This window comes from Argopecten irradians, chromosome 5, assembly GCF_041381155.1.
Source record: "Argopecten irradians isolate NY chromosome 5, Ai_NY, whole genome shotgun sequence".
Lineage (NCBI taxonomy): Eukaryota > Metazoa > Mollusca > Bivalvia > Pectinida > Pectinidae > Argopecten > Argopecten irradians.
In genome coordinates this window covers 48542830-48562146 of record NC_091138.1, presented here as the reverse complement: position 1 = coordinate 48562146, position 19317 = coordinate 48542830, and the positions used below count along the sequence as shown (strand labels likewise).

General features: G+C 34.3%; 1 protein-coding gene across 3 annotated transcripts in view; it reads left to right on the top strand.

Annotated features, from left to right (window-relative positions):
• The window catches only part of LOC138324110 (synaptotagmin-15-like), a 155585-nt gene that overhangs the window by 116557 nt on the left and 19711 nt on the right, over positions 1-19317 (top strand). For all 3 annotated transcript variants that reach the window (XM_069269180.1, XM_069269181.1, XM_069269182.1), the window contains one exon: positions 13912-14122. In XM_069269180.1, coding sequence (XP_069125281.1) covers positions 13912-14122 — 211 coding nt within the window. The remainder of the gene's footprint in view (positions 1-13911; positions 14123-19317) is intronic.

Below are 19317 nucleotides of genomic sequence, written 5' to 3'. Positions count from 1 at the left end.
TTGTGAAAATTGTAATTGCAAATAATATATAGTAAAACATATTTAACAATTACTCAAATCTAAGTACTTACTTTCAGAGCTATGAAATGTGAAATTGATTTCCCATTCATCGTCTTAAACAGAAAAACAAAACAAAATAGTCAAGAAGGAGTAAATATGTTTTTTTTTTGTTTTTTGTTTGTTTTTTGTTTTTATTTCAAACCTGATAAGCTTTTAATCATTATCTAAATATATACACGTTTAAGCATATAATAGAAAACATGAATAAAAATGTCGGTTACATTTTCAATAGTAATTGATCAAAACTTAATATTAAGAGTCACACAGAAAAAAATTCCTCCATTTTTGAATGGAAGTCATCGCGAGGTCCATAAAATACTATTCGTCACATCAAAAATTGGCCGGAATAGTCGATCCTAAAAAATCTGGAACTTTGTCTGTAAGAGATCATTATATGATTCGTTTAGAGTCAATACAACAGTATACAAATACACACAATCCACCATTTGTTGATAACGTTCGTTTTCTACGCTAGAGATTGAGTTCTACTCAATACCAGACTCTAGAAGAGATATAATCATTAATGATTTGGGAAGATGGCCTCATCTTGGTTAATTCACTTCACTGAATGTCCTTCTATTTAACAAACAGAATCAGAAGTATATTCATTATTTCCTTCATTGTTAAATAAAGATACATTATTCATTAAATGGCTGATGTAGAACGGTTTTGATGGAGATTCATACACATAAATTGAATACCCATAAAATCGCGTTCGTCCCGCTGTATAATCATGCCACTGGGCTTAGAACAGTAAAATAGAAAATGACCGGTCAAAACGTATACATCATAAATATAGATTTGCTTTTTCTTGTAATGACAGATCCCCTGACATCACGTGATTCCCAATAATTACGAGTGCATTTTGATGAAAAAAATCAGGATGTGAATAATTTTAGTTTGAATTCGGGGTCGATTTCCCTCAAATATTGAAGTTTCGATTGTTAAACATTGAAATCGATCGTCGGTAACAAATCCCCCAAAAACCGCCGAAAGGGATGGTAAAATAAATCGAAATTGTGATTTGGAGTGGAGTGAATACCGCTCATACGTCCGCCATTGCGTCTGATGTAACACTCTTTTAGCTGTATAGTGACCATCGCCGTAAAGTCGTGGCGAAATCGATTCTTGCGTCCATATGTGCTGCTTAGGGCAAATCGATGTATATTTATATATTTTCCTATCTTGACCAACCATCTTTATGCTTTTGTTGAACATTTAGGGTTTTAGCCCACCGGTGTGAATTAACTGTAGAGAAAACAGTGCCGGTGGGCAATTGATATAATGACCAGCCACTTCACGTTAGAATATGTGGACAGACATATTATTGTAGGGAACTCTCCTATTTTGGAGATTGTTTTGTGGGTTCAGTAAGAGTTCATAGTGTGCCGTGATAGCGTTATTTAACAGCTTGAGAATATATGATTCTGTTATGTAGGAGATAACAGTTTACGCATTAAGTGACAACGACCGTTAGGTCTCTTGCAAGTAACATTCTAGTGCCGTACTCATAATGCTGCATAGCCATATATTATTGCGGGTCAAAATTCTCGCGATTTTGTCTAAAACTGGAAAATAATATTTTTCGGGTTTAATGGTAAATATTATTAAACCATTTCTCAATATTTCGCAGATCTTTTTTTCCGCGATCATAGCAATAACCCGCGAAATCGCAAAAATATCATCGCCGGGAAATAACCGGCGATCCAGTAATTGCTGATTCAAGTATTCTTGTACTTATTGACAACGAAACTATGGAAAGTCAGTTATGCAATTTATTATTATAAGTGTACATTATATGATACGAGTGTTCCTCATCATATGTTACGAGATTGTCGTTTTGTGAGTTTAGTACATCGATGTTTATACGTTTGATAAAAACTAAGGTTGAACTTTATTCTAAGATGGGTAGAGGGTTACAGAAAACTTTAGCCTCCTGTCTGCAGCGCTTTTTACAGTATCAATGATTCCATCAAATTGGTCTTGCTGTGTAGATTGCCTGCCCCGAGCCTGTTCCGAATGATTTGACCGCACAGACTATTCTACTATATCAGAAATCGCCGTAATACGGTTTCCGTTCGTACCAATCAATGTCATTTGTGTTGTGGTTTGTGTCTAGGTACCAAACAAGTAAGCATTATTGGTTAACCTTGTATGTTAACAGTAAAACAAGTCCCTGAATTTCATCAGATTGTAAATAATTCTTCTTTGTTTTCTTACTAAATCTGGCTTTCTGATTGATCTATTCAATTCTTGGGTACCATTATCGAGGAAAATCCGAGAATGCCGCTGAAACCCGACTTTATCGTAAAGACACAACAGAAACATTGACGATGCGTTTAATTTTGAAAAAATACTCCGTTGAAAAATTAATAGAATCGTACATGTAAACGTATTTTATTTTATCAAATAGTCTGGGAAATTAAGTATACGCATTGACATCACTATTTTTTCAAAATTTACCGGGTTATGAAAGAAATTTTGATTATGAACTTTTGTGAGAATAAGCTACGCGGATTCAAAAAGTTTGCAACCGAAAGTTCTTCCATACCTCAATGAAATTAAAAAAAATAGTGACATCAATGTTTAATTGAAAATTAAAAGCGATATGGATCAAACATTTAAATGGTTTATTTTATCGATTGACAACTATCTCCGTACCAGACCTTCAAGAATGTCTAAGAAAATGCAATTTTATAAGCAATACTATTTCGTTTTTATTTTTTTTAGTTTTTCTTCATCTTTTTGATCATCCAATTTTATGCATTGATCAGGTATACAAATTGTATTTGATAATGGCATGATGCCCCGGTTTAGTAGGTCGATTGAGTGAAATCAGATAGAATAATAGAATCTTACATGCGTCTGTAAAATAGACAGGAATATCTCAACCTGAGTGAAAGATTTTAGCTGTCAACCCGAGGCTTCCCGAGGGTTGACGTCAAAATCTTTCACGAGGGTCGAGATATCCCTGTCCACGTGGCAGGCCCATTTTTGAATCTTTTTCTCCCATACTTTCCAGGCGTTTCATCCCGCCATTGTCACAGGAACGTCGTTATGCGTTAAAATTGATGACGTGATCGACAATGCACGACGCGGCGACGCCGCATGTATTGATGACGTCGCGTTATTGTCTAGCGAGTGTGAACTGTCTTACACCCCGTTTGTAAGATAGAGTTATCTTTTCCCTAGTAACCACGGGATATCCCTGTGAAGAATGAGACAAAAAAAATCTTCCTTGAATTGAATTATAAACTGCAGTCGATTTTATTGAAGATGCTATCGAACATAAAATATATTACCTTATTTGCGAACATGCAAACAATTAATAATTATTTGCTCGATATTGTCAATTTAGGTTCGATGTGAACCATCATGCTGTCATATTAACCTCGTTCGCCATTCTTCGCTCCAAATTCAGTCGTATTTTTAGTTTGCTCCCAAAACGTCTGAATTAAAAATAGGTTTCTAAAAAGTTTACTTAATGTTTGCGTAAGGTTATTAAACCAGAATGCTTTTATGCAGGGAGGAATGAGTTTGTGACTGAAATCTTCAAGATATGATTTTTTAGATCCCAGAGGACAACCGTTTCATTTTGTCTTCCATGAAAGATTGTGGAAAGCTTATTGTACAACTTTAAATTGGTAACCCGTTTGTTTATGAAATGATTTAAGTTGCTTTGTCAAACTTATTATGGATAGTCAGTTTAGTTTTATATACTGATACTGCTGCTGTTGTTTAGTTTCATTATCATTTACTGGTTCGTTAGTTTTGCAATAACTTTTTATGATTTTTATAACAACCATCATTGCCTAAAAATCTTTAAGAGTATTTATTAAACTTCATTCTCCCCGTTATATCTGCAATGAAACATTCAGAATAAAATCCTTAAATGTACGCTGATCGCTATCTTATAAAGACATCTATTTTAAATGCACATGCGCACACGAGTTGTAATCATTACTTTTCTCTGCTAACTTCAGAAACCCAGCCAGCGAAGAATGTGCAATTAAATGATTGTTTTGTATTGGTGTTTACGCGTGCGCATCGTTATATTTCCGGCACTGTCTCGCCAGTTGTTGCTGCCGCTGCTGACTAGCGCCGATATTTATCTTGTATTCATTTTTTATTCATAAATCTGATCATGTGTTCGGTCCCGATCGGCAATCTTTATGATGTAAGTTAAACGCTGGCGTTGTCAGGTCTTCTCCGAGGTTCGATCAATAAACTGATCAATGAGCGCTCTCCGTCATTACACGCCTCCTCCCCTTTCTTTCCCTCCCGATATCCCAGGCGTTTTGCCGCCTCGGTGGTCTATCAATTCCAAAGTAGATAACATATTAGGTTATATTAAACCATCTTCATTCGGATTAATTTTTATATCGATTTGCCTAATGAGGCGTGGAAACGCTCGGCCTTCAGACCACGATGAGTTGCATAACGCGCTCACAAGATTGTTTAAATACCACTTCGAATGGTTTTGGTATGAAATAAACGTCTTCTATATCCTGTCACATCTTCTGTTCGTAATTTGAATTACAAATTTTGTTGTGAATGGGTCATATTGACGAAACCAAATTACGTCTTATGATTTTATCTTTTACGGTCATATAACTCTCGCAGTTTGATAACAGTTTTCTCCGACTTCCTAATAAAACACTCATCCATCATATTAATACGAAATAATATCTTATGCAGAGATCAGGACTTAAGTTTTTGCTAAGCCAATCAACAATGACTTAACTTTCTGTAACGTCATCTGTGATTGGTTAAGTCTAAACTTAAGGCTGTTTTAGACTTCAGACGGATTCATGATCTTCGGACCAAGAATTTATATCATTTCGAGGCGTAGTCATATGCACTATCAATTTTGTTCCGCTAAACCCATCAAAATAATGGTTATATAATTTACCTTTTCATATGTTTGTGTTTGTGTTGTGTTGATTGTTTTTTTTTTTTTTTTTTTTTTTTTCTGAAAATGTTAAAAGGAAATCGGGTATGAATTACATAATAATCGAGTGTGTAAAGATCCTCGCCTTTGAGTTGAATATGAGGTTTGTCTCTCATGCCTATTCTTCAATAAGATATGTAGCAAACATACAAATAAGTGTAATAAAGTTTATTTGGACTCTTACATAACGGCTAAAGTTGGTGAAATCATATCATTGAAGTTTTAACGCAAACGATATTTTCGTTAATGATATACTTTTGCAGAAGTTCGCAATGTATGTCTTCAGCAAAAAATACGTATATATATACATGTATATGGGATCAGTATATGTTCCGCGTGACAATTTATCAATTTTTACATCAGAGATAAAAGCTTTGATGATATTTATAAGTCACAGCTTAAATACTTATGGGAGTTGTGATACTGCGGACAAGGAAAGATGAATACCCGATTTCCCCTCATTCGTCTGCTCCGGAACAATGTCGGTACGTAGACAGGTTCATAATAAAACAGAAAAAAAACATTTGTTTTGATATATTTTCTCTAAACCAGACTTTAATCATTGCGCCTTGTTAATGATGACAACGTATCGTTTTATCATTTTTACGCGATAAAATGCATTACTTTGCTCCTATTACGGGAGATCATCTTTTATGAATACATGATATACTATTTGAAAGTATTCTACTGATGAACCAGATCGCATTTTGGATTCAAAATGTACATTATATATTGATTATAAATGATTGATGGTTTTTTCCATGCTATATCTAAAACTTAGGTCATTAGAAAATGACACCCCACATTCTCCCAAACCCCCTATATACGCATGTTCATAACGAGTGTATGCTATACTGCCCTATATTCTTACTACATTGTATGTCTTTCTATCATATCGGGGGGTGCAAGGAATTTCCGAAAACATAACATTATAATGTTTTTTGATAAAACGAAATTCCAAAAGGGACAAACATATATTGATCAGTCAAACATGGATTTCCATATAGTTTGATTGCTATGTATCTTTATGTGCAGTTTTACATTTGCGTCTAATTTGTTATACATAAACTTAATTGATTTCATAATTTTTTATAAAGAAAGGATAATAATCTGAAGTCTGGACATGATCTTTGAAGCATCCCACATAATCATTATAGTACTATCTTTATGAAGCAAAAACGCAAAGACACCGAGCACCGCACCACGATTGCTTATTTTATAATGCAATTGGCGTACTTCATCGCAATTGTAAATAATAGAAAGTGATATGGAATATTTATCCGAAAAAAATACCAATGTTATTTGGATAAAAAAGATTATTTTCTTTTCATGTTAAAACGTCACCTTTGAGATATATTGTATGTTTTATTAAAATTAGAAAAAAATAAACAATTAATCTAACTACGAAATGCCATACTAAAGTACAGGCTATGTGTCATTGAACGGTTGAACCTGTTTCCTTACGTCCAGGCTTTTATCAGATACCGGTACACAGTTAATTAATCACCATTCTCAACTCTCAACACCGCCGAATTGGAGATGTCTATTCCTTGTTATAGAAACATGCTTTGTGATGAATAGCAAAATTACGCTGCATATCTTTACATACCGTGCAATTTGTCACTCCTGTTGATTATTTGCTAATGTACTTTTGTATGCCAGCAATTCATTGCTATTTCTAAGCTGCCACGTTGACTGAAGTAAGTTATATACGGTGTACTCAAGTCTTTAATCAAACCAATTGTAAATTGTGGTTTCTGATGAAACGACACTTAAGGACGCTTTTTTAACACGTGTCAATCGGGAAATTTGGTCATATTTTATAACAACAATGGAATGAGACACCAACCAATTGTGTCTGCTCAATGGATACATATAGGACGCCATTTCAGCGCGAGGAAATTGAAATACAAGTTACTTCATTACTTATTCTGTCATCAACATTGGTTATTGCTGAGCATCCAAGTTCTTCTGTCTTCATGTTACTGGAACCCGCAGAAACCTGCCAATTCCAGATAGAGTTAACCAGACAGAGCAAGTCAGATTGACGTCACTTGGCAGACATAAGGGTTGTGGGGCCCCAAAGAGAGGTATAAATTTGCCAGATAAATGCGACCTCTCTGTTTCCTTCACACCCTTAGGGAAACATATCAGACAAAATCAACACTGGGATGAAATGGTCCCGATTATAAAACTTAGTGGCCCCTTTTACATGTTTTATTCTAAAAGAAAGAAGTACCAGGTCTTAGAGAAAATGTCATGAACACGAATGCATACCAAATCAATTTCTCATTAACAGCTGTGAATATCGTCACAGCATACCACTAGTGTTCTGTATTCTTGCCGTGACACATCATAGTCTATACAAATGGTAGTGAGTTTCTGCTTCTGCTTAGCATTTCGCATAAAGTAGGGACGACTAAAGTAGGGACGACTGGTTTGCCCATTGTCAATATCACCTGGGTGGATGGAGAATGCTGTTCAGTGTTTCAGTGAGATAGAAAATTTAAAAATCCACTATTGCAATGAGACAAAACACGAACACACTACAGTCTCCTTAAATATACAAACATGAGAGGCCGTCATTAATTTACCTTGGCTGTACATTAATTTACCTTGGCTGTACATAGAGCGTAAATGAAACTGCCAACCAACCAAAAAGTGAATTGCATGGTCTTAGAGTTCTTGGAGCATGTCAGCTATATACGTAGTTTGATCATAATGTACTTGCTAATAAACCAACAATCACATTTCGTTTTGTTGCTTTTCGTACCAACATCCGCTGCCTTGTTAAATTGAAAAGCAAATTTGTTACAAAATGTAATCAGTTTCAATTTCCTCAAACTTTTGGTTTGTTATCGGTTAATGATTTCAGTATAGTTCAGGGTAGGGGCATTAGGTAATTCCATTAGGCATTCACAGGAGACAATATTTTAAATCGAAATAACAAAGGAAATACAATTACTGAGGAACAGGATTTAAATACGAAGATTAAACTACGTATACAATAAAATGACAATGAGTTACTAGATCTTATTGCACATACATTTGGTGGATGTTGCGTCAGAGACAAATTAAGGGTTTAACGTACAATGGGCCAGTCTTTATTATATAGTGAATCCATTATGTATCTACGTAACTCATTTGATTACAGTTATTGTCCTCATAAACAATTAAAATTATCCCTTTGAAAGATATATTTTTCTCGATGGCGAAAAGAAAACAGCCCATGAGAAAATAAAACTTTCCAAGGAGAACATTCTAGAAGTGTTCTGGCACATTGGAATATAATTAGTTTATTATTCCGAGCAAAAATGAAATAAATCTATAAATTTGTTATATTCAACATCAACAAGAGTGAAAATAACTCATATGTTTTGACGACAATATTGCTAAATCCATCGAAACTCAATAATTATCACGCTAGTAATTAGAAATAATATGTATAATATTGATTCATGAACTTAACTGTACCTTGTGAAATGTGCTAACCTTGTGAAATTGGCCACATGGTGGAGTTGATTGGTTTTAATAACAACATGGCGGTTTACCTCAGACCTCCCGTGCGATTACATGAGAACAGTTTACATTGTAAGAGTAATTAATGGGAGAATAAGAACAGTTTAACTGTAATTAAAGGGGGAGTTTAAACAGATACAAATGCCTGCGTTTTCATTTGTGTAAATCCTTTACATCTAAATAAGGGTTACGAGCCATACCATGTGTCCTAGACTAGCCACCAGTCTCTAGAATATTGAAAACAAAATCACTGAGATTGTTGCTTGACTATTTTTGTCTCTACAACATGTCTGATTCTCCAACTAGGTGGACTAGGGGAGGTAAGCTAGTAAAGAACTCTGCTGAGAAAGTCTTATCAACATTTGAGGGTTTGGTGGCCGGTCTACATGTGCTCTCGAGTACGTCCTTCCTAAAGTTTGTTTAATTTTACGTCATATTAACAGCCAGGGTCGTGTAAGTACAGGCCAGAATTGATGGCAATGTTAAACCCGATTACCCGGAGGAAAATCATCAGCGATCAGTACTTGGCAACTGCCCCGCATGGGATCCAAACTCGCGAATCAGAGGTTTAGGGCCTATGTTAATATGTCGGGACATCTTAACCACTCGGCCACCGTGGACCCTAGTCCTTTCTTTAAAGATGTTTTTGTCCTTTCTGAAAAGACCATGACAAGAAGACGAAGAAGTAGTGATAATCAACTATAAGACAAAATTGTTGTTTTTATACTTGTGGTGTTTGACCTGTACGCCTATAGCTATATATGGAATAGTGAGAACTTGATTATCGGGTTAAAGTAGATTTTAACATAGACAAAACGTGATCACACCATCGTGCCTATCCTCTTCCTGCAGGTTCACAGGAAAGGCTCCAGTAAATTATCTTAATTAGTGTTAAATTATATTATCTTATTGAAATACTGTGAGTTATATTGTAAATCAATTTATTTTTGTATGAGATTTAATTTCGCGAATGATCAGAAACCTCGAGAATCTATCGACAAGAAAATGTTTTCAGCACAGATTCAATAGGAATATATGACTAAAAAATAGCGAAATTTTATCGCCTTAAGGCGTTAGGTATAAAAGCGTGAAACAAAAACACCGCTAAACTAAGTTGGATTATAGTAACAACGAGCGCATGTCATTTTTTTTATTGAGCATATTGTAACTTGTGAATTTTTTTCAACATTTCAAAAAATAATCACATTTTTGACCTACTTATAACTTATCTTTCTTGAGGAGGAAACGGATTCCAGGATGCTTGTGAAATTGGTTCCTCCCATGTAAAATAATTTTTGTATGCGATTGTAGTTTGTATATTCATTATTTTGTATATTGAATACGCAAAATGAATCGAACCGGATTCATAATCAATTTTATATACCATGTAGCAACGATGTGGATTTATAAATGTAAGAAGCGAAAACAAAACACGATGAACTCAAACATGAAATTAAATCGCCACAAAAAATAAATTTCTTTAGAGAAAGCAATCCTATTACCAGCTGTTAATTTCGTAGTTACGGGATTTTGTTTATAAAGTTGTTAAATATAGGTTACACAACGAGTGATTGTTCGATATAGAATTTATTTCACACTCGTGAGTTATCGTTTTAAAGTTTCAAAAAGACACGAACTTAAACGAATGTGTTTTGTAACTTTTATATAATAACTTACGCATGTTGTTGTAAGTGTCGGTATCTTCTGCATCATATTTATGCAATGTCGAGTCTGGCCGACCGGTTTTGGCCCCGGCCTCGGTACGTTATCATATGCAAAGACGAAATATCTGCTACACAGATGTTACTGTTGACTCGTAATCAATCATGTTTTCTATGACGTATAGCAACTGAGCCAGTGACGTTATCACGATAAGCGATTTTAAATTGTTTTCATCTTAAAAAATCTACGCCTTAGATATTTGCATATTCTTCTTGGAAATGTGACATTTTTTATCGCGACAAATCAAAATTGCACGAATGGCAAGAGGGCATAATATAACAAGTTAAGTCGTATTGTAGAACATGTGGATGTGTACGTACACCTGTTCACAGATATTTTTGTTGAAATGTATCAAGAAATTCTATTAACAGGCAACGATATGGAGGAAAGAAAGAAAAGAAATAATGTATTCCGTTGAGACAATTTCTAAATTCTTTTTACAGTTTCTGCTATGTCGAGGATGAGCTGATATGTGTCATTGTGTCAAGTTTCATTTCTCAGCTATTTTCATGGAAATGTATCCTTAAGAGAGGACTACGTATATCTCTGAACAGACAATTACCAGAAGGAAAGAAAAATAAGAGATCATTTATTCTGTTGAGACCATTTCTATTTTTTTTTATAAAGAGTTTCTGCTCTATGTCGACCATGAGCTGAAATCTGCCGGTGTGGGAAGCTACATACTCTCTTCTGAAAACCTTTTAGCACCCAAACACGAGGCGCATAACATGTTCTGATGTGCTTAGTTACATTCTGACACCGTGTCACGAAAACCAAGCATATCAGCATGACAAACGACATATACAGTGATTTGCTATTCTCGTGATAATACATCTATTGTCTCACTTCCAAGATGTCATGCTAGCGAAAATTTACCACCATTACCACCGTAGCATCTATATTAACTGTCATTGGTATCTCTTTATAACTCTGTTTCTCCTAAATTGAAATTTTCGATAAGGTCACATTCATCAAAATTCACTTAGTTAATACCCCATCGTGTTTTATCAATATTTTCAATGAAAACTAGATTATTTTAAACGTTTGACAGTCCAAATCGCAATAATAACCATATAATAACCAGAAAATTTGATAATTTATATCCGTTTTCTCCGTTTTAACATCAGTTCTCATGTGACCTTTACATGAATAACACCGTTACTGATTTACTGTACAAACACATATGTCCCGACATATTACAACGAACCCTCCGCCTCTGGCTTGCGAGTTTGAATCCCATGTTTTGCAGTTTCCAGGTACTGAGCGGCAGTGGTTTTCCTCCGGGTACTCTGGCTTTTCTCCACTAGCAAACCTGGCACGTCATCATATTACCCTCTGACTGTTAATAGACTTAATATTAGCGTTAAACTAATTAAAAACAAACAAAAAAAACAAAAAATCTGTATTGATTTACTTAAAAATCCTATATTTTACACGGCTAGCATCGTTACTGATTTATTTTGGTTAACACTATGATGTTGCCGTGATTTATCGTATGACAGTCGTTAGTGGAAACAGTAGAATCTACTTTACTTGATGATGTAGGTGCCGTAGTGCTTCCATGCCTTACAACACATACAGGCGTATAAATAAAGCGGTCACGTTGGTATTGAGTCATATACTCATGGAGATGATAGTCTTGGCTATTAAAACTTCAATGCCAGTCACTTATCAAGATGAATCTATTCTGTGGATCAATAAAAGCCAGGAACTACATAGATGTAAGATATACCACGACAGCAAGTTGTATGCATGAGTTTTATGAGAGAATGGTTTGGAAGAAATGAAACATTCAATGTCATGGTGTTAATTTTATGATCATTGTTATATATGTTTTCCATTTATTGCATTCAAATATTGTTCAATATGAAATATTCGCGGGGTTTGGGGTTTGGAACTTTGTTAGAATGTTCGTGGATAGAATTATTCGTGGTTTGCCGATAATAAAATTCTTGGCTTCACATAGAACCTTTTTATGTGATGCAGTTTTTTTTTTCTTCAAGGCTACTTTGATAGTGTTATGTAATGAAATTACAATTAGAATTTGACTTCCAATTGAAAAGACATGATTGCTATCTACCTACCTTTGCCATTTTCAACGGCCATACTTAAATGGATTGTGTGTATTATATATTTAGGAGACGCTTGTTTGTTCCGTTTTTATCCTGTTGCTTCTACTCGAAGGTTATAATCAAGTCAACTCGACGATAATTACATAATAATGTAACTCACTTTTTGAAATTAGTATCGATTTTCCATTAATCCTTTGCAAGATTTTAGTTTAAGTATACCGTAAGACCCGAGTTCGACTTCACTGTTAATCCCAGAGCCTTAAATCAAATCAAATATGGATGCAATAAAACTATACACCTGTAACCATAGCGACGCATTGTTAGTGTCCTAAACAATTTATCTGAAATCCTGATTTATTTCTTATCTTTCCTCCTACATGAAATACCAACATCTGGATTCTGAACGCTGTATCGGGATACTCATATTGAAGATCTCGTTTTACTTAGTCATGACATTCACCGACATTCAGCTGTCATGTGACTAGCATGATCTCATGTTAAGAAAAATCGCGGTTTTTTGCTGTACACAGTTAAATAATTAATATTTCGAAAACAGCAACAAGACCGGGCCCATATTACATCCAAAACCTCGCAAAGAAGTGCATAAATTATTCAGAATTGTATTGCCATGCTCCAGACTTTAACTCCTTCTTCTATTTTACGAAATTGAATGAAAATTACAACTTTTTTCTTAAGACAGTCATCTCCAAACTCTAAAACGTCATTAATGACCACGTTTGTTAATATTGAGAAAAATAAACCGAACTAAATCATCGTGTTTAGTGACGTATTTGTTCATTAATTGATGCTTCCAATGATAAAGTACTATAAAATGGGCGAAACACACTATCACAAAAAGACACAACACTGACATACCACAGTCTCCCAAAACATACTATCACAAGAAGACACAACACTAACATAGCACAACCTCCCAAAACACTATCATAAGGAGACACAACACGAATATACATGTACAACAGCTTCCAAAAATACACTATAATAAGGAGACAGAACAATTACATACCTCAGTCTCCCAGAACACGCTATCACAAGGAGACACAACACGAACATATCACAGCCTCCCAAAAACACTATCACAAGGAGACACAACACTAACATACCACAGCCTCCCAAAACACACTATTACAAGAAGACACAACACTAACATATCACAGCCTCCCAAAAAACACTATCACAAGGAGACACAACACTAACATACTACAGCCTCACAAAACACACTATTACAAGAAGACACAACACTAACATATCACAGCCTCCCAAAAAACACTATCACAAGGAGACACAACACTAACATACCACAGCCTCCCAAAACATACAATCACAAGGAGACACAACACTTACATACCTCAGTCTCCCAGAACACGCTATCACAAGGAGACACAACACTTACATACTACAGCCTCCCAAAACACACTATTACAAGAAGACACAACACTTACATATCACAGCCTCCCAAACAACACTATCACAAGGAGACACAACACTCATATGCCAAAGCCTCCCAAAACACACTATCACATTTATTTTAACCAAACCAATTAATGTTTTTCGTTGTATTTGCAGGTGCCTACGCTCTTGGTAGTATAGACCCAAGTCTGTATAAAATTGTGGATGAAGACGACGATTACGAAATCCCCCCAGAACACATAGGAAGGGTGTGGTTTGCTGTCGAGTATGAGAGGGAGACAGAAAAACTGTTAGTGACATTGATCAAATCTAAGAACCTTCCCACACGCCAATATGGCAACAACAGCAGCTGTGATCCTTTTGTAAGGTAAGAAAACATGTAAAATACAATTTTGTATTGGGATCTTTGAAAGCCCATGAACCTTCTGAAACAAAAATAAAAAGTTTCTTAAAAACAATATAACATATAAAGGGTTTTTTCGATTTCTAAGTTAACTGATGGTTCATTTCGCTGTTTTGCCGTCTGGCGCAGTGATAGTCAACTAACGCGCGGTAATTAGGACGACGATGGCAAACAAATACGACCAACGTTATGAAATTTAATGGTTTTTTTTATTATTATTATTTTTTTTTTTGAATAAAATTAAAATGTGATGATACATGTAAATTTAGAATAAATAATTACTTTTAAGACTCTATAAAATTATCAATCTTCTTTTACATTCCAATTTAAAAAATCAAAAGCCGTTTCAGAAAATTAGTGAGTCTTTATCGCAAACATGTTAAACGCATGTAAATGAGATTGAAAACATAAAATTGAAAAATACGAATTATCTTTTATGTATATTTTGAATTTACATTATCATTTCCCAATAAAGATATTTGCTGTCAAAGTTTGATTTTTTTATTTTACAAAATATCATCGATTCGATAGACATGGCATCAAATTGTCAATAGTTGTTCGGTACATTTGTAATGAGAAATAAAACGTGATGTAGTAAAATATCTGAAGGCCTTATATCTTCAATCCCTTATTTAAATATTAAAGATTCTTATAATGAGTTAAATATATTTTCAAATAATATAATTTTTTCGATCTTTTTTATGTGTCTAGTAAAATTCTTTCTAAACGCCATTGGTTTTAAGCGTTGTATGACTTAGACGTTTTCTCATGTCCGTTCCTACATACTTACATTCTCATTGGCATAACAATAAGCCATGAGATATGGATTTACTTTCAAAGTATACAGCTCACCTGGGATCGATATAAACATACGAACTCCCAATATACCCCTAAATGTCATGTACATATCTACCCTGACCAAGGATAAGCGTTCTACACGGCCCGGTGTTAAAGTATCCATATAGCTCTACAAACTTTTTTCAAGAATATACTGACATTGTTCTAGATAATTTCAGACAAAATAACGAATTGTATAGGATCAGATATATTTCTAAAGTATTAAACTGATTTTTTACGATAACGTTGGAATACTTTTTGAAAGGTGATTTTTTATCATTTAATTTGTATTTTCCATATATCGATAGTTTGCTTTTCATCGGGGAAATATGTCTCTTCGATTTTATCTGTCTATACTGCGACGGTATGTTGTGTTAAGGTTGTTTATCCTTTAAATTTAGAAATGTTGCTTCTAGCTTTATGTTTCTGGTTTTAAAACGTTTTTTGTAAATATATTTTTTATAATCTTAATATTTTTTTTTACTAAAAATGTATCTAATTTAAGTTCAAAGCGTATTTGGTTTTTAAGATTGCTATGTTAATTTCAATTTCGAAACATTTCATTTTGTAATAAGTCTTGCTTAATGAAAAATATAATAAGGTTATCTCTAGTTTAACCAGCATTACAGAAAGGTTCCCCAACAAGTGACTGTCGTTTATCATGCTTATCGAATTCGAGTTAGTTAATTTTCAAATTTTGGAAAGACACTCGCTAAAGCTCGTGTCTTTTGAAAATTTGAAAAATTAACTAACGAGAGTTTAGATAAACATGATAACAAACAGTCACGCGTTGGGGAATTTATTTATCCCATAACTTGAACTCTATTTATACCGTGGTGACCATTTTCTCGTCTTCATTCAGGGAAACTTACCACCATACAATGTGTAATGATATCTTTCCGCCATAAAATATAGTGCCTTAATAGTGAACTAATATTCTATTGTTTAATACTTTGAATAAGCATCTACCTGTTATACAGTAAATACAATGCTATTTTAAAGAAATATGAAAAGTAGCCTGAAGTTGAAAGCCAATCGGAATTAAGAGATCTTGGCATTGACCAATCAGAGTCGCTGTAGGTGTTTACACACTGGAGTGTGTAAACATAAATGATAACCAACTGCTATGGAATTTATCACATGGTTTTTCCATTGTTAAACGTGCATAGTTATGGGATAAATCAGGTTACTTACAAATACGGTAGAGGATGGGTCTTGTTTTATTCCCAGTTTACGTCGAAGAGTATTGGTCGTTAACAATTAATGGTTAATTCTATATTGTAGCCATCATAATTAGGATTTATTGGTAGCTCTCGATATTCGTTGGCCTTAAATGACCCTGTCTGTCGATGGGCCGTTAAAGATAAACAAACAAATATTGTTGATTCTGAAAGGACACATTTCTTTCTGTTTGTTTTCATCAATGTTGAAAGTTAAATACCATTATATTTGCGATGTAGGTTATTCTGGCGAGAAAATTGCTAGAAACAAGTAACAGCTAAAAGATATGCTTCTACCGTATAACACCTTGTAATTATATGCATATTTGGAGCTTGCAATCTAACTAGTTTTGATATGATTTGTTTTTATATAGTGATGTCCAATTTTTATTAGTAGTTAAAATGTAGTAATAGTAAAGCACATGACATAATACTGGATTCTGATTGGTTATGCAGAAGGGTACTATTTGCAATAGTACTCGGGGAAGCGGGCACTAATGAATTGGTGAGAGATTTAATTAACGTGAATGTATAGGGACGTTACTGTTACATGACGTCATTATAAAGTTGCGCTTCGACAAGACAATGGCGGACAGACTGTGGTGTACGGGGAAGGAAACGTATGTTGCTTTCAATATTGATCTACTTTTAAACTTCATGAAACTGAACATCGTCAATAATTCTCTAAATACAACATGCATCTGAAGACCTTGTTGATTTAGACTAGATACATAATCTTGAAGTGTAATAGGATTTTGTTTTCATTACATGACTCTGGTATGCGGGAGAAAAGTAATCTTGACTTGAATAAGGATTAGAACTGTGCGGTGCCTTAAAAATCAACTGAAATGCAGAATCTAGAAACAAATCTATAGTGATTCTTCATCAAATAGGATTATTTATTAACTGTATTCTTTCAGTGCAGATCGGTGAATACATTCTGGTAATGTACGAAACGATTCCGTATCCTGAAGAACATTTCACGTGGATGTAATACCGACTGATTTATCTTTGCTTGCTTTGTGTTTAATAGACTTTTACTGTGGCGGAAATGATTGGCCTTTGATATGCCAGCGCGGCGTTGTTAACCGTCTGGCACAATCTAAAAGCTAAGACATTGCCTTTTCTTCTGCAAAATAAGAGAGAGAAAACGAGGCCAACATTTCTATTGAATTGCAAATGTTTACAATACACAAAAACCCATTTCCCGGAAATATATATCCGGTGACCATCACGTTTGCCAGGAAATGTCCATGTTTCCATATATTGACCGCAGTATGCATATCAAGATTGTATCTATTCTGAGACCGGAAGTCAAGTCTAAAGCGCCACCTAAGTTATGGATTTATATTGCTGTCGACTCGAGGAAAGACCACTCTAATGATGATCCAATGTGTAAAATCTAGCATCTTTTGAGGTAATTAGCAAATTCCCAGAGAAAATAACTCGATGTCGTGAGCGATTTGGAATACAGAACAGGAAAAAGAGATCTACACACGCTATTTAATGATATTCTTAACGAATCGGTGTGATGGCTTAATCGATCTGGTCCGATGCAACACTCCAGGGAATGCTTCTGTGCATACATACATATACATGTATTAATATGCATATATGTGGCGACTGTTGACGGGCGGGAATGTCGTCCTATCTATCGGTTTATGTGTAAGAAGTCTGGACTGTCTCTTGGGACTACTGACATTTTGAAAGTTGTGCAAATACATTTCTATCCACTTTGAAAAGAAAACACACCCTTGGGAGAGAGCACGTGCACGGAACTTTATGTTTTTCACCAGTTACACACGTGATTTATTTGACAATCTTAACACATCATTTCAGAAAAATGCAAATATTGATGTTAAATCTAAATGTTTTGGAACAATTCCGCTATTACATTGTCGGGACCGATTTTATCCGCGTCATTAAAGGAGCGATGGCCAAACAGTCTGATAGATATAAACTATTACTCCCGAAGTTAAGTGCAGATTCATGTACATCTGGCATCGCATTGAGTATTTCAAGTAGACACTGTATATCAAATTATACATTACAATAGCATGTATGTAGTACTCTTCAGATAAAACAGATAAGTACATCAATAAATGGATGTTAAATGAAATGAATACACTACATGGGGCTGGACTCAGAAGTTCTTGATCATTATTTGAATTTATATGCGATATAATGCGGTCGAAATGTATTTCCATAATTGCCCATAAATGTTAGGGTATCACATAAATGAAATGGCAATTTAAATATATATATCCATAAACATTCTGTTCCTTTTCCAAACTTTTAAACATTTTAATTTGTGTTTTTATGATTTTTTTCCAGTGTTAACTTGAATTTTTTATGTTTTTTTTCATAAGACACAAACCAGAATTTACTCTAAATAAACTCCGAAGCTATTTATGGTGAGAATTTACGAAGATTTTTTGTGTTTTACCTTTATAATATAAAAAATCTGTTTAAGTTTATCCTTAAATAAAATCACAAGAAAATTTAACCTTATAATTCAATCTATTCTAGTGATGTTTAAAATTTTCTTATGACGTCATTTTATTCGATAAAAGATGATAACATAATTTTTGTATTAATGGCAATGCTCGTTAAAAAAAAAATGGAAAGGAAAATCATTTTTTGGATCATTTATTTAAATTCATTTTTTTTCGCTCTTTTTTATCAACACTTGTACAGAAGCGTTAGGTAAAAAAGATATAAAGCTTGTATATTATGTAATCCGAAATAAAAGGCCGAAATAAATTCAAAGTAAATTCAAAAATAATTTCTATGGAAAATTATATTTACCCACTATAGGGCCTTCTTCAGTCCGAAATAACACTAATACAACGTGTTCGTCTACATGTTTGTTTACATCTATTGTACGCAGGTCTATTATAACACAACCATTGTTGTTCTATGGATGAGCTTTTAAAACACTCAAAGACTTTTATAGGCCTAGTATAGAAAATCACGTTTATAATGTTGCGCTTAAAAAAACTCATAGTTATAACGTTATATGTTCCATTCCTCCTCAAGGTTCCTAAAAGATATCTACAATATGTGTATAACGAACTATGCTTACAACGAAGGATTTTGTTG